Consider the following 20,849-nt stretch of genomic DNA (forward strand, 5'->3'; position numbering starts at 1 on the left):
TGGCACAGCTGTGACAGCACTCAGCCCAGCATGGAAGCACAACCTGAGTGTAGGATGCCCCCTGTGCCCTTGCAAGGACAGAGGTGCCGCTGGTGATCGCAAGACAGGTGCAGAACCAGAACCCTGCATTGCTGGTCCCTGCTTTTCCTTGTCTTACTTGAGACAGGGAAGCAGCCTTAGAAGAACAGCGGAATAACAGCACCACCACCAGACAACTCCTGCCTCTGATACTCTCCAGCTACACTGCCATGACCCAAAACAACCACCTGCCACAGCGGAATCATTCAGGTCCATCAAGGGTTCAAGCAACCACTGTTTTCTCCCTTCAGAGTTTGGGCACATGAGACACTTAAGCATCTTGTGCTCTGTCATGCTGATGGAGATTGTTCAGGTGGATGTGTCAGAAAAAGTCCCTATGCTGCTTTAGGAGTCAGGGATTTCACTCTGCCCCTCCTGCTGCAGACCCTTGCCCTGACCCCCAGCAGCACCGTCAGCCACACACCTTAGAACTCCTGCACTTGTTTGTCTGCTGGCAAATGCATCAATCTCTTGGCCAAGCATCTGCTTGTGGTTAGATGAGCCTGAACACAGCACAGGGCATCCAAGCTCAGTGCTGGGGACAGAACACTTCCCAGCCTGCTTTCTTGGAACAGTAATTAGGCATCTACATCAGATGGCTGCTAAGCTCCTGCTCTGCCACAGGAAGCCTTGGGCTAGGAGAGGCCCCTCCTCTATACTGAGCACAGTGGGTCTCTGCCCAGGAACAGAGGAGAACCACTGCAGAGCTCAGACTTGGTCACAGTTCAATTGACTGTACAAAATGGACCAACTGGAGTCAAATTCTAGACAGCACCTTCCAGTGGAACTTCACTAGTGAGATTCCCTTCCTCCCCACCCCAAAAGACAAAGCAGCGGTCACCAACCAGTCCGGGCCACCAGCACTGCTAGGTTTGTTGGGGTGCAGCAGTGGCCACTGCCCACCTTCAGTCATGTGGGGGCACAGCCCTTGGTGGGAGGTGGCTTCAAAGATCCTCCTCCATGTAACTGCAGGTACAGGTCTCACACACCTGGCTGCTGTCCTGTCAGGGGCAATCCTTTCTGATCCCTTAGTGAGTGGGTGCCTGCTCTGCCTCAGCCCTGGTGCTGCTGTGTCCAAAGCTTGGGAACACCAGATCAGGACTCTGCTGGGGCTCAGCTCCCAGGGCACAGCAGGAGAAAGCTGGAGCTGGAGACAGAGACAAGTGTTGTCCAGCACCCACGTGCCACTGCTCCAAGACACATCCCACTCGCTGAGAGGCACAGAGGTGCCCCTAGTTGTCCTCTAGCCTCAGTGTGCCCTCCCTGTGACATTTATAGCATATTTTCTAACCAAAATACCTTCAGCAACAAGCAGCAGGTTTGGAAATAGCAGCGTGGCTCACAAGGTCATGTGAGCCTGACTAGCAGAGCTGCAGCAGCCCTGGCGTGCCCTGATTCACTGCTCCAGAGCAATGTCCCCTCAGCCCAGCCAGCTGGCCCAGGGGCTGTGCCCTCTCAGAGCCAAACCACGGTCTGCTCCCTCCTAACAGCACCTGCGCAAGCCCACAGAACCTGGACAGGACATGAGCATTGGCATGTTCTTTTCCTTTACAAGTTACATGGAGGAAGTGACACACACCCCACTGCAGTGGAGTCCCTTGAGCATCATCCTACAACTCTGATCTCCCCCCTTCTAGGGTAGGTTCAAATAGTCTACACTCTGATAAAGACAAAGACATAATAGTATTAAAATCTCAACTTTATTTGGCCATCAAATTCAGTACCAATGTTATTGTAGTAGAATGCTAAGAACCAGCCTGATGCAGCTCAGGCCTGTGAGGCACTCCCTCAGTCACATTCCCAAACCCCAGTAATTGCAAATGTCCTGTTTGATCTGTTTATCAGGCCCTCCCCCACCACCCACCTGCCGGGTCAACCCACTCGAAATAATTCATGGAAAGGGATTGCAACTCTTGTCTTTGATCAAAAGGATGTCAACATAGCTGGTGAGCCAGCAGCCACCTCCACCCTCAGAGCCTGCCACAGCCAGTGCACAGAGTATTCCACCTCCCCAGGAGTTTGGAGTAGTCATCTCCAAGTGTCTTAAAGGAGAAGGGAAAGGAAACATCTGGCTAGCATGAAGAGAAGCACCTTCACATACACCTTTCCCCAGGAAGCCATCAGCCCTCTGCCCCAATGCATACTGAATGCCAGCCCCAGGGAAGAACAGCTGACACCATCAGGGACCCTGCCAGGTGCAGAAAATTAGGGGCTTTAGTTTTAAAAGAAAAAATAGAAAAAAGCTGTTCTGGAAGATGTTAGTGGCAAGGCTCCAGATTGTCAGGCCACTGAACTCCTGGTACCACTTCACAACCTCCTGCTACCCAGAAGAACAGATTCTCCAGACAAAAGCTGTGTACAAAAAAGTACATCACAATAGAAAAAAAAGAGCCCAGCTGGCTGGGCTGGCTCCCTAGTGACAGTTCCCTTTTCAAAAGCCAAAAGAAAGAAAAGGTAAGTGTACAGAAAGTGAGGGTAAAGCGTTACTTTAGAAGCCAATCCCTGGATTTCCAGTCATTTACCTTCTGCTTTAAATCTTAATGGGTTTCTGACTCACTGGGCTGCATCACAGCAGCCAATTTAGTGTCTGATTTTTTGGGTGATGTAGATCAGTCTTCTGTTTACAATTCATCCTTTTGGAGTTTCTGCTCATCCTCATCACCTTCCTCAAGTTCTGTTTCTTCATCCATCTCCATGTCCTCCAAATCCTGTGGAGGTTACAGACAGTTCCTGGTTTCTGGCATATGAGGCAGATCTAGAACCAAGCACTGGGCAGCAGCCCTCATCTGGTCACTGCTCTCTGGTGCCATACTAACAAAACATCCAGAGACTTCTACCAAGAGCTTCAGATTCAGGACATTAAGGATGAGGAACCCCTGGAAGCTGGTACCTGTACACCTGTAATAGCCTCCACATACCCTCCTCCCCCCCAGCAGATATACAGATATGTGGCATTGATCACACAACCCAGTTCCAGGTGCTGAGTGCCCAAGCAGTGCACAACCACAGCACTGCTACTTTACACACACAGGGTGCTGCTCTCCAGAAAAGGAGCCCACTGCAGGCCCAAAGCCAGCCCAGGCTGCACCTGAACAGATCACACTGATGTGAGCACTTTGTTCACCAGCAATATGCTCTCCTGGTATGTAACAAAACAGAATCTTATTTAGGACTGAGGATTCAGGCACAGAACCAGATCTGACCCATGATCCCTGTTCCCAGAGTACTCCATTCACATTACTCACATCATCAGCTGCTGCCCCATCCTGACCTCCGCTCTCCAGGAATTTTTTGAAGCCTTCTAGTGTCCTCTCCCCATTATAGTCAATTACCTACACAGGGAAAAACATAAGGATGCTGGTTATGGGCACTACAGACCCACACCCCTGGAGAGGAGAATTCTCTTTCTGAGCAACAGTGAACATGCCAAGCAAAAGGGAATTTAAAAATTCACCTTCACCCATATGAGACGAAGGAAAACAGCTCAGCCACTAGACTTCAGAGATCACTGCGAGGAAAGAATAGCCTGCAGATGAGCACACTGTCCTCTATGCTCCCTCTTTTCCCCATTCCCACTTCCCACTGCCCCCCAAACTCTTTCCTACAGCCCAGACCCCACAGACGGTCTTGGGTGCCCTGCAGACTTGCTGTGTTCCATCCCGACAGAATGCAGATCCCTCCCCAAGGTCTTGTCCAAAACCACTCGAGCAAGCAGCTGAGCATTCCCGTGCTCCCTGCTTACATTTCTGCCAGATCCTGCAGGGAAGAACTTGAGTGTGGGGAAGCTGTGGATTTTTACTGCCTCCACTTCATTAGCCGTCGAGTCCATCTTGGCAATGACAATGTTCTCATGGTCCCTGTAGGTTTCTCCCAGCTTGTCCCAGATTGGGGCCAGCTGCTTGCAGTGACCACACCATGGGGCATCTGTTAATTACAGAGAGTGAGTTGCACCAACAATCTAACGACGTACCACTCCTCCCCAACCAGAGAGTTCTCACACATCTTTGCAACCAAGGCACTGCTTTTGGGGCCCAGGCTGCAAAAGACTTTTCCCCTAATCCTGGTCACGCAGTGTTTTGGCAATCCATTCACACCAGTTACTTGGAATCAGCTGTAGAGAGATACTCACAGAACTCCACAAAGACATTCTTATCCTCATCAAAAGCAACTTCTTCAAAGTTCTTCCCAACCAGAACTTTGACAGGCTGCTTGTCCCAGTCTTCAGGAAGATCCTGACTCATTAGGTGGGGCTGGAATAAAAAGTGAAATTCAGACAAACTGCTACATAGCTGCTTGGACTGAACATGCAATCACACATCCTGGAAAACCCAGGTTTCACCACCCCACTGGTGCCTCAGACAAAAAGACTGTAAGCAACTAAATGATTGGTCACTTCTCTTACAGAGTCTCCTTTCCACCCTAACCCAGCAGGAACAGCAGGTGCTGTTGTGCAGAGAGAATGGCAACAGAGCTCTGCAGGAGGGAAGCAGCACTGCTGACAGTCCCATTGTCCCATTCCCACAGAACTGGGCTTTGCTGCACCCCCACTGCTGGATGAGGGCCCCACACACAGCCCCCTCCAGCAGATGGGAGCTGACAACTCTTTTCCGCGTGCTACAGAATTCACACCTTCCACAGACTGCTGGCAGAAAGAGCATCTGGATTAACAGTACAGTCCCCACAGGGAGAGCACAACTGTTTGGCCATGCCCAAGCCCCTCTGCTTGGCTCGCTCTCCTACAGCCTCCAGGCCCCAGCAGCTTTGCCTTCCATTCCTAATCACAAAGCCCATGGGATGTTCCATGCAGAAGATGGAGGTGCTTCTCCAGCTGGCTCTCCAGCCCCTCACAGGGAGCATTTCTGTTCCCTCTCAGCTACCTCATTCACCACCAGTACTGTTTATCCACATACCTTGATCTTGCCTGCCAGGAACTTCTCACAGAACTCTTTGATCTTGTCTGCTGTGAGCTCATCAGATTCAGGTTTGTATTTGGTCATTTCTTCCTCCAGGGTGATCAGACGTACAGCTGGGCACTCTTCCTTCTTTAGGCCAAAGAACTCCAAAATCCTCTGGTTGTCACTGTGGTCACTGTCTATGAAGATGAACAGGATCTTGGAAGGAAAAATGTGAAAGGCAGGAGGTGAACACGAGTACCTTGTGGCTACTGACACTTCACACACGTGCTCGCACCACGTGTAGCTGAATTGGTTCTTTTCCTCCCCTGCCCCAGAAGAGAGAGCTGGCTTGAAGTCCTCCTCCACAGCTGCTCCATAGACAGAGACAGTGCTACACTTCTCTCCAGGAGGGGGGTGGTCTCTTAGCTCATGATCCAAGAAATCCATCTCACCTTCCCTTTGAAGTTCCCAGCTGCACTCTTGAAGTTGTCCAGCTTCCCTTGGTAGTCAGACACGCTTTTTGGCAGGAAAAGCAAAATATGAGTCTTGATCTCTCCTCCAAATATTTTAGGAGCAGTCTGAGAAGTAAAAAAAAAAAAAAAAAACCACTTTATTTTTTGGAAAAGAGGCAAATTAGTATCCAGACTAGTTTAACTCCACTATGCTGACTAGCCCACAGCAGCCTCCAATACTGCAGGACTGCTCATACCTCCCTTATTCTGTCCTTCCCGCTCCTCCATACCCCCAGTGTCAGTTCCACAATAAAACAGGACCATGGAATCTACAACCGGATCTTTGCTATATTCTTGCAGCAGCCATGGGAAGGGCCTTGTCAGATATCTAAAGACCCACCTGCTCAGTGAATTCTATGACCAGAGGCAATGAATTAGACTTGATGAAGTTCAGCAGATTATCTTTTGTGAAATCCCCTTCAAAGTTGTTCTGGCCTTCATCAAACTGCAAGAACAGACATTCTGCATTAGAATAGTCGTGCATCCCACACCAATCTCTCAATGCCTTCACACCAGTCACTGCCCCAAGGGATCTCAGCTGCACTCAATCAGAGCAGACTTCCATCTCAACAAGGTTACCACATCTCCACATAAAATCTGGATCAAGGCATCCATCTTCCTTGCAAGCAGAACTTTAAATCACCCCCCACCAGCAGGTAAGCGGCAACAACAGCCAGCTTTGATCTCAGCCTTGCTCTGCACCACTGCAAAACCATTCCTGGTGCCAGTCACCAAGAAGGACCCTGAGCAGCTGCTTCCAGCCCTGTGGCAGCTTCACCTCTGCAGCAACCAATGGTCAGAGCAGACAATGTAGCCAGACAGTGCTGGGAATGTCTGACAGCAAAGCCTGCAGCAAGCAGTGACTTCCTCAGCGCTGAGGGGTTCATTCCAGTCTCTGTTAGGGACAACAGCACATGTTGCACATCACACCAGAGGTGCCAGGTCCTGTTCTACAGGGCCATAACCCATATCATCCCTGACCAGGAGTCCCAGAACACTGGCAGCCTGAAACAGGAACAGCTACTGAGGGTTCACCAAGGTCAGAGGGAGAATGTGCAGAAAGGCACAGCAGTGCCCTGGCAAGGCCATACTCGAGTTGCTGACAGAAGGAAGAGTGTGGACTCAGACAACCTTCTGTTACGGGGGCACACCAGCCCTGGTGCAGAAGCCAGGGAAAACACTTATCATCAGAAAGTAACTTTGCAAACACGTAGAGGAGTTTTGCAGATTCTCTCAGCACCATCAGGACAGCTGTGCAAGGGCCTGTGCAAGCCTAGACAACTCACAAAGAGTGAGAGAAGAACACTGAGCCAAACCGTCTCAGTTCAGACCGAAATAATGGTATGGAGCCAAAGCCCAAAACAGGCCATCAAGTTCTGCTGCCCAGGTGTTTGATTCCTGTAGGTGTTCCTTTTCTCCTTGATTTAGAGTAGATATGTCCAGAAGCTCCCATAGCACTGCCACACCATTGCACAGGAACAGGGAGGAACCCCAATGGCTGGACAGATCTAGGCTGCTTCTTCCACAGAGCCAAGCACTCCTGCCCCATCCCGGCCTCGTTACTCCCGTTCCCCACACACACAAAAGGCTGCCAGGCCCAGAACTCTGCCCAGCCTACCAAGACCAAGAGTGGGGCACACAAAGCAACTCATGCAATAGCACACAGCTACTAAATGAGACAAGAACAAAACACTCCTCGCTTCTCCCCCATTTTGCTAATCATTTTGAGCTCATTATTCCCTCAGCCACATTGACCTGAGAGGCTCTGACTCAGAATTTAAGTCTACAAGCTTCTATCACTATTTAAAAACCCAAAAAACTAGTACCAGAGGTATAGAAGAACAAAACAATTGCTTCACGTGAACAAAATGAAAGCCTTGCGTTAGGTCAGGCTGGACAGAACTGTGATTAATGAAATTACAGTAAGTCTGAACCCAAACTTGTCCTGCCTCACAGCACCTCTGGGTGAGGAGCCACCAAGCCTCTTCTTGTCTGCTCAAACTTGGAGATTCACCCCAGTGACAGGCATTCTCATGCCTCCATTAGTACATTTGTGATTCCGTAGGTAGTCAGCATCCCTCTGCACATAACCCACTGCCCCAGCCCAGTCAGTTGGAACCGCAAATCCTCTTAGGAGCTTCTCTGGAATCCCTGCACTGCAGAACCCACAGCAGTGAGACAGAGCAGCTCCTGGACACAACAGGGAGTGATGGCAGCCAAGGCCAGCAGTGAGCAATGAAAAGCAACTCTGCTAAGACACAACCAAACAGCCAGAGAGCTCATCTACTGCTCTCTTGAGTTCGTCCGAGATTGTGTGACCACTGCTGCACTGCAGAGCTGAGGAACAGGCAAGTGAGTGAAGGAACAATCTGCACCCACAGCCCAACAGCTCTGGGAAAACAGCACAGGACTGACACAGCTGCACACTGTGGGTCCCTCAGGCTACCCCACCCCACAAAGGGCCATGGGCCCTACTCTTCCTCCCCAGGCTCTGGGGCCCAAGAACAGCTACACTAACAGCATGGGACCTTTGCTGGTTTGTCCAGGGCAGAACTTGCTGGAGTTTGACTAATTAAAGAAAAGGAAAGAGACAGCAGACGCCAGTGTGGTGCTCGGGCTTGGCACCAGCCAGTACCTTCTTGAAGAGGATGACACTGTCCTTACTAATCTGGTACTTGGTGAAGACATCAGCACTGGAGGAAATCCCAAAAGGAATATCATCCACAGCTTCTGCTGCCAGGAGGAACTCCTTTGCTGCTTCTGATGCTGAATCCTGGGGAGTAAAGAAAGGTGTCTCAGAGGGGCCACATCACCTGAAGCATTCACATCCCAGGGCACAGCCCAAAAACTGGAAGATCAAGTAAGGCAAGATAGCAAGCACTGCATAAGGCACAGAGCGTTCCCCAGCCAGGAGGAAGCAGGGAAAGCCCTGGATACACACAGGAGCATCTCCAGGGGAAACACAAACTCTACCTTGAAGAAACCAATCACCACCACTTCACTGGAGTCCACCAGTGTCTCTGCAGCAGCCACATCAGCCAGGGTGGCAGCAGCTGGGCCCGTGCGCTTCCTCAGCCAGCTGACGATGTCATCTGCCTCCCTGCCAGCTACACCAGGAGATAACAAGGAGTCACTTTCCCCCTCAGCAAAGTCCCAGAGCACAAAAGCCTCAAGCTTTGATAGAGAAGACCTTTCAGCAGCTAGTTAAGAGACCAGCAAGACTCAAGATATCATTTACGCAACTCTTTCCCTTTCACTCGTGGTGTAATTAAGCTAATCCCTAATTGATAAGTCAAGGTACAAGGGGCTCCCAGGAATTCATTCTTCTCTCACCTCCTGACCTTAAACTTTGACCAGCAATGCAGCAATTCTCCAGGACATTACTTATGTTATTACAGCACCTTTTCCTTCCAAGATCTTTACTCTGGGTGTTACCCTCTGTTACCAGCACTGTGTGGCCTGGCTTAGCTGAATTCTGTCTTGACCTTCCTTTCAGCTCTCTCACATCCCATGTTTGCCTCCTCACACAACAACTCAGGCATGTTTCCAGTTCTGGGTACTGCGCTACTTGAGTCAAGTCAAGTCACACAACAGACCAAGCTGAAGTCACTTTGCTTTCCTACACAAAAGCAACTTCCTCCACTCTAGCTGACCATAGGGATCTCTCCAGAGGAAGGCCATTAAAGGCTGGCCAGCTCCCCACCGGCCCAGCACCGTTCCCAGGTCGCTGTCACACTGGACCTTGTCCAGGCACAGGAGCACAGCTCCAGCACGGGGCCGTGTGCTGGGACCCGGCGCCACGTTTGCTGCCCTCTGCACCCTGGCGGCACATCCAGACTCGGATCACCTGTGTCCTGCCCCCTGCCCCCGTCCGGCCCCTCCTCACCCGTGTACTCCTTGGGCGCAGCTTTGTCGCCGTTCTTGAAGAACTTGATGGTGGGATACCCGCGCACACCGAACTGCTGCGCCAGCTCCGACTCCTCCGTGGCGTCCACCTTCGCCAGCCGGATTTCCGAGCCCTCCGCCTTCAGCTTCGCCGCTGCCTTCGCATACTCGGGCGCCAGCGCTTTGCAATGCCCGCACCACGGGGCGTCTGCGGGATGGGGCGTCAGCGCCGGCCGGGCCCCCCCGATTCCACTCCCGGGCGGACCGAGGCCCGCTTGGACTCACGGAGCCCCGGGATGGGACGGGCAGGGGGCCGCACCGACCCCGCGCCCCAGCCCAGCCCCACACCCGCCCGGGGGAGCCCGTCCCTCAGCGCCTCTCCCCGGCCCGACCCTTCCGTCCCCCAGCCGCGCCCCGGGTCCCCGCCCGCCCGTTTCCCCCGGCCCGGCCCGGCCCGGCCCCGCCGCGCTCACAGAACTCGACGAGCAGGTATCGGTGCTCGGCCAGCGCCTGCTCGAAGGAGTTGGCGCGCAGCACCAGGACGCCATCCTCCTCCTCCAGCGCGGCGGCGCGGACGGGCAGCAGCAGGGCGAGGCAGAGCAGCGGGAGGAGAGCGCGCAACCCCGCCATGGCTGATGGCGGCCTTCGGGACAAGCTGGGACGAGCGCGCGACCGCGGCGCCGCCTCTCCCTTATAAACCCGCCCCGCCGGTCGCTGCCGCGCGCTATTGGTCGCGCCGCCCGTCTGCCATTGGTCAGCGCCGTTGTCCCGGCCACTGCTCGTCTTCCATTGGCTGGCGGTCCGGGCACGCCCCTCGCCCGCCGCCTCGGGTTGGCCGCCGGCCCCGCTCCCCGCCCGCAGGTCACCATTGGCCTCTTTCCTCGCGGTGCCGCCCGCGATTGGTCAGCGCCGCCGTCTCGTGTGGCCCCTGCCCTCGAACGTGGCACTGGGGAAGCGCCGCCGGGCGGCACTGCGCGTGCGCACGGCCACGAGCGCGTGGTGGATCCTGACTGGGCCGCGAGCCCCACGTGACCAGCCCGGCGCGCGAGGCCCGCCCCGCCCGGTGCAGCCGCCGTTTGGTGCCGGTTCGGCCGCGTCCGTTCGCCCTCCCCTTGTACCTTCCCCTCAGGCACCGCCCGGTGCTCGGGGCGGCTCCGGCAGCTACTCGGAGTCACGGCGGCAGCGGTGCCCCCCCCACCCGTCTGTCCTCTAGCGCCGGTCACCGGCCCGGCTGCGGCTTGGGACGGCCCCGTTTCGCTTTGCTGCAAGCACGCCGGTCACGGAGGTGGGCCGGGAGAGCTCAGGCGGCGCTGGCGTCCCCGCGGGGGTCGCGGGGCCTCTCGGCACACGTGCCCTCACGGAAAAGGCACCAGGCGGGAGCTCCTCGTGCCCCCCAGGCCGAGCAGGGCCCCTTGAGGCTCTAGATCAGAGCACGCGGTTCTGTGCAGAGCCTGTGGAGAGAGCCGGCAGAGAGAGTCTGGTGACCGTGGCAGGGGAAAATCCCGTCGCTCAGGTCTGCCTGCGCTGCCCCGGTACTGCCGAGGGTCCCGACTGCTGCTGTGTGCGCTGGGCGGGCAGACCCCCCGGGCGCTGCCCGTGCCAGGGTACCGGCGCCTCTGCTCCGGGCAGCTCCTGCGCACACAGGGGCCGAGCTGCAGCGGGGACAGACTCCGGGCTCCCGGCCGCGCCCTGGGGAATGCCAGCCTGGGGCTGCTGCACAGCCGCTGCTCTGCTCCGGGCAAGGGGCCACGCCCGGCGCCCTGGGACAGTGGCGTGAGGAACTAGGAGCTCACCGGTTCCCCGTAGAGAATTCAACTGCCCCGAGTGCTGCCAGGAGGTGTTGCCCGTTCAGGAACTGCGGCCGGTGCTGAACTAGACGCTGTTGTCAGGCCCGCTATGAGTCCAGCGAGGTTTTGGAAGGAGCACACGGTGAAGGCACCAGAGGCCGCCCAGGGCCAGGCAGGCACAGGTGCGTTGGTCTGGTAGGGAGGGAATCAGCGGCTACATTAGTCCAGGCCACCTCGGAGCCTGTCTGGTTCCACGGCTGGAAGCCATTGCCTGGAGAGCCCCAGCTCCTTGCTCTGCCAGAGGGCCCTGCAGCGATGTCTCTGTTAAAAGGGCCGACCTTGCCCCGGGGTAGTTCTGCATGAGCACTCTTGCACCGACTCTGGCTGCTGCACTCACAGAGCTGTGGTGTCAGAGGGGGCTGCTGCAGCACTGGAAAAGGGGAATGGCCTGGGCTACTCCTGCTCTACTTCTGGCCGAGGTTCTTAAGGTGCATCACCTGGCAGGGGCTGAGGCTTTACTCTGGGAACCACAATTCATGCAAATGATTTGTCCCACCCAGCTGTGACTGGAGCCACCCATACCCAAGTGCACTCATGGCATGCAGCAGGCAGAAGAGCCCAGCTGTCACCCCCCAGGAGGAAGACGTGCCAGAGAACAGAGGCAGAGAATCCCCAGAGCTGGAGTATAGCACAGCTGTCCTGCCCCTCCAGGCCTCCTACCATGGTAAAACAATCTAACAGAAGCCTCCACACCCTGGGTGTGGAAACTCTTGCCAAAGCGCTGGGGTTGCATCAGCAGGGTGCTCATCTGACCCTGCCCGCAGAATGGCTGTTGGGGGCCAGCACAGGGGGGCCTTTGTTCAGGCTATCAGGCATATCTGGGCTCTATCTTAACTGACACACTGTAAGTGAAGCCTGTTCCCTGCTCCAGTCCCCACACTGCCCTCCATGGCCTCACACTGTGCAGAGGGCTGGGGGGTCACAGCTGGGTACCGCTCTCCATAGCAGCACAACTCACATGTGCCTGCTGGAGTGGGCATTGGCCATGTGCCAGCTTCTGCCTGGCCCACACTGTTGCCTTCAGCCCTTTTCCTTTCCAAGTCCCATCATCTCCTTTATAAGTTTTCCAACGACCAAGGAAAGGGTCTGTGCTTGTGAGCTCCAAAGACAAGAGGGAGCCTATGGAGTTCTCAGTTGCCTTTGTGAGTCTTTGACCAGAAGCAGAGCTGTAGCCCCCTCGTCCAGGTTCTCGCACACCATGGATTCTATAAAGACCTTTTCATGGCCACACTTTCCTTATCCTTAACACAAACATGCCTTAGGCTCTGTAAATATCCGCAGGCTCTTATCATGCTGCCTCTCCTGGATTGTGTTCTCTTGATCGCCTCCCTCATTCCTGTGACTGCCCAGGAATTTCCCTCTGTGTGTGCAGCTGGTGCAGTCGTGCTGTGGGTTCAGAGCTTGCCTGCTCCTCTGCGGGCAGGAGACGCCCCCTTGGAAATCCCTGTTTTCACTGCCCCACACACTCTGACCCCTCACACTGTGGGCAGTGCAGAACAGGGCAAACAGCAAGGGATAGATCTTGCACACACACATATTCTGCCATGGAGCCTCACCTCCTCTGGCAAGGGCTTGAATGTGAGATGGCAGATCCCATCTCACATTCAAGCAAGCCCAGAGATCCTGGTCTTCTCCCGCCCTAGTTGTTTGCAGAAATCGTGTTCAGCCACTTCATGCTGAAGATGCAGCATGGACAGTACACGGTCAGTTCAAAGATTTTATTTAACTGTCATAAAAGGAGAAGCAGACGATGATTCCAAACCTGTTAACCTGGGTCTAGGACTTACAATACGCACCAAATCAACAAAAAACTCTCTAGGGGCAGGGCGAGGGGAGTTAGAGGCAAAGACGTAGCTACGAGAAAGCCACATGTACTTGGTCCCAGTTCTAACCTCAGTGTGGTAGATCCAAATCGGAGGGCTGCAGAGGTGGCACATGCCTGCCCAGCCCCCCGGGTCTTGCAGGGGGCCCCTGGGGCTTGTGTGCCCCAAGAGCTGCAGCTGTGCAGCCAAGGGTGGAGGCCGGCATGCTGCGGGTCTGTGGCAGGCACGGGGGGCCGAGTGTCAAGGCAATAACTACTGACAGGCCAGGCACAGATTTTAAAGGCAGAACAGATACATAAGGCATTAACCGCTTCAGAACACTTGTCCATCGCAAGCTCTTTGTTGATCGCATCAGGAGCAGCTGCAGAGACAGACTCGTCCATCCTCAGCCCAAAACAGCCGGGAGGGCAGATGCTGTCCTGGAATTTCAGTGCTTTGCAGCTATCTGGGCTGCAATGAGAAGTGCGAGGTGATGGCAACATTGGTGACCCCTGCACCGCCCTGCCCTTCAGCCCCCTCTGTGCCGCAGGGGCACCCAGAGAGCTCAGGGCTCAAGGCCGGGGTCCAGCCAGGCCGGTGCTCGGGGTGCCAGGAAGGGCGGCCAGGCGTCACCCAGGATGTCACACCCTCTCCCCTCTGGAGATGTCCTGTCTCAGGTGAGGAATGGACCAGCAGTGAAGTGGGAAGTTGTGAATCTTTCCTAATAACACATGAGGGGCATGACCAAGCTGAGCCCATGCCAAGAGAACAGGAGGGCAGGTGGCGTTTAAAAAGTGTAACAGGGGCAGGACCCCCTCCCTAGAGGATACATGTTACACATTTAAGGCATCATGGTTACAGGGAACATCCACAAATGAAGCTGCCCAGGACACTGATGGGGTGGAAAGGGCAGGCAGACAACACTTGAGCCAATAAACTGATTTTGACAGCTGCCTGGCACCAAAATTCTTCAGCTACTTGGAGGCAGTAGCTACCCTGAGCTGTGCGCAGGAAAGCCAAGCACAGGATCCTAACGGGGGTTCCTCCCCTTTGGCACCTCCTGGATAAAGGAAGGTGAGAAGCAAGAAAGGGCCTGGCAAGGGAGTGGGCACTCCCCTCAGTGCTGGGGCAGCACAGCCCCAGGACGGGCAGCTGGAGACCAGATGCAGACAGCATGGTTTGGTCAATGCACTCAGCAATTCTCTGGGGAGGGGGCACATAAAAAACTGAGCTCTCTGGTCAAATGATAATGGGGGTGACAGGTAAGAGGGTTCCAATGTCAGCACTTTGGTACAGGGGGGGAATTCTACGGTAGCCACTGTCTGATTCAGGCTCTCTGTGGAGTTTGGCCTCAGGAAGGGCTAGTCCTTCCAATCCTTCTTGATGGTCAGGTTCCACTCCCAGGACAGGTGGTCAGTCTTATCATCATCTGTGAACTTGGATTTGATGTTGTAGCTGCCCCGAGCCAGCATGCCCTTTGGGGCCTCTTCCATGGGGGTCAGAAACTCGTACTCCTCTGCTCGGGGGCCATAGCTCCCAACCATGTATTCAGTCTTGTCAACTAAAAGGACAGAAAGAAGTATATGGAGGCTGTTCAGGAGCCTCCCCTGCATCTGGGGCAAGGCTAAAGCAAATGAAAGGTCTGTTACTGTTATAACAATCCATAGAGCAACTCTAACCATAGCAATCGCACCCAGTTCAGAGCTCCCTTCCCCCCCCCAGGAACGGGCCCCTCCTGTGGGGAGTGACCTGGAAGCACTGGCAATGCTGTCAGCTGTGACCTGCTTCCTGTCAAGCTCAGAGGGGAAATGTGCTTGGGAATCACATGGTGTGCAGCCAGGACCATGGGCTACCCCACCACTGAAGGCCCAGGAGCCTCTGCAGAGCTCCATGGGCCCAGTGCCACTGAGGACTGTCCCTTCCCTTGAGGAGCTGCTGGGCAGCCCCTGTCACAGCAGCAAGATGAGCAGTACTCACAGCAGACCAAGTCACAGAGAAGCACTTACTTTTCACACCTTTCCGGAACGTGTGCTGGATGTACTTCAATCCTGACACAATCTCCCTGTTTACCTGCAGAGAGGGGAGCAGGGACTGAGCAGGACATCTCCACTCACGCTGCCCACCCCACCTGCAAGAAGAGTCCATTCCTTCAGCACAACCCCACTTTCAAGGCACAGGCGCTCCCCACACCAGGACTGCAGCAGTCTGGGGTTCCATTCGTTCCATTTCCAGATCAGAATCCTTACCCTAAAGGAGATTTTTATCCGGTATTCCACGCCCTCCTTCAGCACAAATGCTTGCTTCTTGTAGCTTTCCAGATCACCTACAGACATGGGAGAGAGTTGCTCAGAGCTCCTTTGTGCTGTGCTCTGGGGTGAATTTCTGTGGCATGAGGCAACTGGGGCAGGAGCTGCAGGAGCAGGGAATGACTCTAGCTACAGGGCCCTCTATGCTGTTGGAGCCAGGCAAGCAATGCCCTGCAACAGGACACTGCAGCACAACCATGCAATTAATTCCAAATTGTTTCTTTGCAGATGTTTGCCCCAAGGCTGTCACCATATCACAGCTGCCATGAATGTCACCACACAGGTTGGAACAATCTGCCTGCTCTATCTGGCCCCTCACACCTCTACAAAACACCCAGGTGTCACGGGACTGCTGCTGGGCGCCAGGTACAAATTCTGCTGGGGCCCAAGCAGTGTGCTCTGCCTCCAGCACTTCCGACACAGGAAGGCTCACCCACCTTGCCAGCAGTGCTCCTGCCAGCTCTGCCCAGGGTTGGAATTCCCTCCCAGCTCACCTGTCAGGTCCAGCTCCAGGGGGCCTGGAGCAGTAGCGCAGACCAAGGTCAGTTTGGTCACCACCACATTTGGAGCGTTGGGATCTAGGGACAAGAGAAAAAGCTGTTAAACACTCATCCCTGACACTGGCCAACACAGCTCCTTTTCCTTCTAGTGAACTTCATGAAAGAGCATCAAAACTAGCAAAAACAGCCTCTGACTCTTTAGGGTCAGGGCTTCCATTGCACTGGGCCCAGCCCACAGTCCTCCACAAAGGCAGAGTGCCACCCCCACCCTTCAGCCCCTGCACCCTACACTGCAGGCCAGCGATGGGCACGGGGGGGCACAGACACAGCTTTGTGCTCTGGGCTCTGCTCCTGCCCAAACACAGAGCTGGGAGAAGAGCTCCCAGGTGGGAGCAGAGGCAAGGCCAGAAGGGACCAACACATCCCAGGGCTCACCTGCGTTCACGGTGACGGCGCCCAGCAGTGCCTCCTTGTACTTGCGCAGGCTCTCATCGTCCTTGTCCAGCTCCTGGATCTCCTGGATGCTCTTCTGGGCAGGTGGCTTATAGTTGACAGAGTGTTCATCCTCCTCATTCTCAGCTGCAATCTGGGCCAGCTGCTCTGCCGTTGGCTCCTGCTCCGCCATCCTGGCACACGTGACCCACTCTGAAGGAGAGAGGAGAGGTGTGACTGCCCCAGCCAACCCCGCCAGCAGCAGGGTTTTCCAGAATTGCTCTGCTGTGACACTGCAGGCTCCTACTCTCACTGGGGCCCTTCCCTGGGAGACACAACCCTGCCAAGGGCCCCCAGCCCCTGCAGAACCCTCCAGAGGCCAGATCTCATCTTCAGCCTGCAGAGGCCCAGGCAAGACTGAGAAAAAAAATCAACCTCAGTGCTTTGCTTGTAATATAAATACCCCAAAACCATAGGGAAGACATTCTCCTCCACATGATCCACCAGGTGAGGCTTTCAATTGGAATAAACCAGAGCCCAGAATAAACACAGTTCTGCTCTCCACAACAGGATTCCAGCTAAGAACAGGCCTCTGTCTCACCCACGGGCATGAATGCTGGGAGCCTCTGCTGGGATCTGGTGCTCACATTTTGTAACTCAGTCAGGTCAGTGCTCTGTGACAGGTGCCTTGGCAGAGTGGCATGAGACACCTGGCTCAGCCCTTTGCAAAGATCTGTGGCAGACACAACCAGGGAAACAGGCAATGAATTAAACAAGGTGTGGAGCCTGGCTCAGCTGCCCAGGACTCTGCCCAGGAAATGCCCAGCTGCACCAAGGGCTGGGCAAAGGTGATGCCAACACTCCACTAAAATCCTCAGTAAAAGCCAATGACACATTCAGGAGTTCTTGGTGTTCCATAGGGCACGTTGTCTGAAGGGTTATCCTATGGCAAATATCAACTTGGACTCTCTAAAGACTCAGAACACTCTGGCACAGCTTTAGAAAGCTGGGACACCATGGCTTTGGGATGCTGGGACACCATGGGGCTATACCAGGGCTCTGGCCTTGCATGGCACAAGCATCTGTGCCAGGAGCTTTTCCTGCTGTACCTGTACAGCACAGCAAACAGCTGGCCCTTCCACATGGCATCCTCCAACATCCTCGCCCTGAGTGATGTGGAAATTTGTCTTCAAAAGGACATTTAGTCTCATGTTACAGATGAACAGCTGATGGGATTTCATGCCAGTGTCTCCATATCAAACCCAGTCCCTTGCTTCTCCCAAACAGCTGCCAGGCTTGAGGACTCCCAGAAGTGCTGAGCAAACGCTCACTCACACACCCTGCACTGTTCCATCTCCTCCCTGCATCCTGCCCAATCCTCTCCTCATGTCCTGTGGCTCACCTCCGGGCTAGCTTATACCTCCCATGGTCTGTGGTTCGTTCTAACTCTCCTGCCTTACTCTGAGGATATCTGCACCTTCCAGGAGCGGGAGCAACAGAATTTCAGCTTTACAGAACCAAGGTCCCAAACTTGTGGTGACTCCCAAATTCTGTGACTGAACCTTCTGTGAGAGCACACTGATCACACCTGCCAGAGGATCCACTAGCATCCACACACCCATCTCCAACAGTGGTGGGTACACTTCTGTGCACGAGCATCCACAGGCACCCTCCACCTTCCAATTTTCAGACCAAGCAGACTCCCAAAATCTCTCACAGACAGCCAGATCAGTGACAGCAGGAGCCACAAAGCAGCCTCTGCTCCAGCACCTGAAGCTCTTGGAGCCAGTGCTCTCTAAACAACAGTACCAGTCCCAGCACAGCTCCCATGGCTGGGAGACAGCTGCACTGACTGGGAACAGCCTTGGCATCCACAGCCCTGCCTGCCAGCGGCTGCTCACCTCCAAGATCCTGAATCCTCTCCTGGGCAGTTTGGAAATGCACTAGTTTGGTGTCAGCATAGAGCTGCCACTCCTCGACAGGTGACCCCCCTGGTGTAACACACACAGTGACAGTTTTCTCCCATGCATCATTAGCCCCATCTCCACCAGACCCACGAGGAACCCCTCCCACAAACTGGTATTTAGCAACAACCACTACACACAGGGCACAGAAGAAAGCCTACACCAACCAAAAACTCAAATCCCCAGCTCTTTGGTCACATTCCTCTGTTCCAGCCTGACTTCTGTGATCCACAGCTAAAGAATCATGCATACCACCACATAGATTAATCACAACCCACCGAACCCTCTAAGGTGCCAGGAGCCCGCCAGGACTGAACACCAGAACCAGCATAATTCCAGTCAGCACTGCAGGCCAGGCTGGGCCTGGCTCTGGGGAAAGAGCCCTCCCTTTTCCTATCAGCTTACCCACAGATCCTTGGGATCCCGCTGCTCCGAGGAACAGCACAACCCCTTGGGAACTGCCATGGCCACAGGAAGAAACCCCAGCCTGTGCTGGAAGCAGAGTACAGGAGGACTCCTGGATCTTCAGTTACAGACCCTGGCTCCCTGCAGACCCTCAGGATCACAGCAGCCTGTAGAAGGCAGCAGGAGGTTGAATCCCCACCTGGGAATTAGCACTGTGCCTTCACTGCTCCCTCAAAGCAGCAGCTTCTTCCAGATTCTCAGCATGGTTTGTGCAGAACAGAGCAGCTGCAGCAGCTAACGGGAGAGCCCCACTTCCTGCCAGGCAGAAGCACTGGCAGGAATGTCCCTGCTCGTGTCCAAGCGGACAGTGGGAATCATTGACTCCATTCCCTGGAATGCTGATCCCATGGCACCAGCGAGGCCAGCATTAGTCAGAGTATCTTCAGATGAGCTAATCAGCTTCTGACATCCCTCAGGCCCCAGCGCAGCCGTGGACACAGCAGTGCCAGTTCCAGCAGTCCCCACCCTTCCTTCTTCCCGCGCGCAGCCACCCGGGGAACTCGGCTGGAATGTGACCCAGCAATAAATAAGTGTTTCTACAGGGCCCTGTCTGTCTGCTCTGCCAGGACGGGGAGCCAGAACAGCCCCACCTGGCCTGGCTGCTCCACAAGGACAGCTCAGATGGTTCCCAGGGCAGCACAGGGGAGTGGGGGACAGCAGCAGCACAGAAGGGACACGAGCCCAGCTGACGCCTCCTGAGGCCAAGCACTGCCAGGGCACATCCAGGTACCACTGCTGCACCAGCCGTGGTACCAGCTGTAAGAGCATCCGAGGAAATTCTCATCCCACCTGATCGCCTTGGCTGTCTCACAGCCCCAGGCAGGAAGGACTTGGGGAACAGGGGGACACACTGCTGCCCAGTGGGAACTCAGCAGTCTGAGGAAAAAGGATTTTATTTCTTTTTGCTCTGACATATCCCTGACCTGTTGTTCACATGAGTGAACTGTGCAGAGCCAGACTGAGGGCTCACAAACGACTCTAGAAGCATAAAGGCCACTGGCCGTGCTACACCAGGGATGCAAACCAGCACCGTGGGTACCTGGAGCTGGGACTGTGACCCATCCGTGTGTGTCAGCAGCCGAGCCCACAGCAGTGAAACTGTCCCCCGATCCACAGTCACGGAATAAGATCCTCCACACCGGAAAAACGTTCAGACAACCGAAGCAACAAAGCGGACCCGAAACCCTCAGGGGAACAAGGGCGGCCCGGGGCTTTCCTCACCACAAACAAACGGCGATCACGGCTCTCAGACCGACTCCCGGTGAAACGCCGCTGCTCCCGGCGGTCATGCTGGTGGGGGAGCGCAGGAACGGCGGCTCCCGTGCAAACCCCCGCCGGGGCTCGGAGCGCACCCGGCCCGCGGCGTTCGGGGTGGAAGGGCCCTGCCTTCACACGGAGCAGCCCGACTCTGGTACAGCGTCTCCCAGTTCCTCATTCCGTACCGAGCGGCCATTTATGGACAGCCCGTGTGCGCCAGAGGCACCGCCGACCCCGGGACGCGTCGGGCGCGGCGATCCCCTGCACCGCCCCTCAGACCGAGCCCCGGGCAGAGCCCGGCGGGCGCTGCCCCAGCCCCTCAGGGAACACGGGCAGCCCGGGCCGCCCGCGCCCCGCGCTCCGCCCTCGCCCCACGCGATCCGCTCCGGGACGGCCCCACCGGGGGCGGCGGCTCCCCCGGCCTTCGGAAGGTCGCGCAAGGGCACGCGGGGCCCCGCGCCCGCCCCTCGGCCGCGCCCGGCCCTTCCCGCGGCCCGGAGCCAGCGCGACGCGCCCGGCCCAGTCCTTCCCGCCGCACCTTGCCCCCCACCCGCCCGCTCCCGCCGTACCGGTCTCGCTCGCTCCGCGCTGCGCTGCCAACGCCGCGGATCCGCCCAGGCCCCGCGCGCCCCCGCACTTCCGGGACACGCCCGGCACTTCCCGTTACTCGCCGCCGCGCCGCCGCCGCGCTTCCGGCCGCGGACCGCGCGTTGATTGGCCCGGGGGGCGCGCGCGGGCGGGCGGAGCGGAAAGAATGGGCGGGGCCGAGGCGGAGCGGGGCGGGGCCGGCAGGGCGGGGCAGAGCGGGACCGGGACCGGGAGAGCGGCCCGGCACGGAGAACGGGACCAGCGGGGCGGGACATGGACACGGCAGAGCGGCACGGAGCACCACGGTACGTGTGGGAG

The 20,849-nt window shown here is 55.9% G+C and overlaps 2 protein-coding genes across 2 annotated transcripts; both read right to left on the reverse strand.

Moving 5' to 3' along the window:
* Window positions 1-1,759: 1,759 nt before the first annotated feature.
* P4HB (prolyl 4-hydroxylase subunit beta) lies at window positions 1,760-10,043 on the reverse strand. Its single transcript, XM_066200424.1, has 11 exons — window positions 9,844-10,043; window positions 9,372-9,578; window positions 8,459-8,592; window positions 8,121-8,258; window positions 5,826-5,930; window positions 5,426-5,551; window positions 4,989-5,189; window positions 4,208-4,328; window positions 3,821-4,002; window positions 3,324-3,410; window positions 1,760-2,786 (listed from the first exon to the last, which is right to left on the reverse strand). Exons 1-11 carry the CDS (start codon window positions 9,998-10,000, stop codon window positions 2,700-2,702), a joined length of 1,545 nt encoding a protein of 514 aa, XP_066056521.1. The 5' UTR covers window positions 10,001-10,043; the 3' UTR covers window positions 1,760-2,699.
* A 2,877-nt stretch (window positions 10,044-12,920) lies between these two features.
* On the reverse strand, window positions 12,921-20,611 carry ARHGDIA (Rho GDP dissociation inhibitor alpha). The gene is made up of 6 exons (XM_066200896.1): window positions 20,513-20,611; window positions 16,261-16,470; window positions 15,820-15,903; window positions 15,266-15,342; window positions 15,026-15,089; window positions 12,921-14,580 (listed from the first exon to the last, which is right to left on the reverse strand). Exons 2-6 carry the CDS (start codon window positions 16,448-16,450, stop codon window positions 14,381-14,383), a joined length of 615 nt encoding a protein of 204 aa, XP_066056993.1. The 5' UTR covers window positions 16,451-16,470; window positions 20,513-20,611; the 3' UTR covers window positions 12,921-14,380.
* Window positions 20,612-20,849: the final 238 nt, after the last annotated feature.

The sequence above is a fragment of the Chamaea fasciata genome, unplaced genomic scaffold (assembly GCF_029207755.1).
Source record: "Chamaea fasciata isolate MVZ Bird 193981 ecotype frontalis unplaced genomic scaffold, bChaFas1.0.hap1 SCAF_19, whole genome shotgun sequence".
Classification (NCBI taxonomy): Eukaryota; Metazoa; Chordata; class Aves; order Passeriformes; family Sylviidae; genus Chamaea; species Chamaea fasciata.

Excerpts from the sequence above, each read along its gene's own strand:
- ARHGDIA (XM_066200896.1), bottom strand. The coding sequence starts at position 16,450 with ATGGCGGAGCAGGAGCCAACGGCAGAGCAGCTGGCCCAGATTGCAGCT. Across the intron at positions 15,904-16,260 it reads CGCCGTCACCGTGAACGCAG|ATCCCAACGCTCCAAATGTG; the intron begins GTGAGCCCTGGG and ends TCTTGTCCCTAG. Across the intron at positions 15,090-15,265 it reads GGATAAAAATCTCCTTTAGG|GTAAACAGGGAGATTGTGTC; the intron begins GTAAGGATTCTG and ends CCCTCTCTGCAG.
- P4HB (XM_066200424.1), bottom strand. The coding sequence starts at position 10,000 with ATGGCGGGGTTGCGCGCTCTCCTCCCGCTGCTCTGCCTCGCCCTGCTG. Across the intron at positions 9,579-9,843 it reads ATACCTGCTCGTCGAGTTCT|ACGCCCCGTGGTGCGGGCAT; the intron begins GTGAGCGCGGCG and ends CCCATCCCGCAG. Across the intron at positions 5,552-5,825 it reads TCATAGAATTCACTGAGCAG|ACTGCTCCTAAAATATTTGG; the intron begins GTGGGTCTTTAG and ends TTTACTTCTCAG.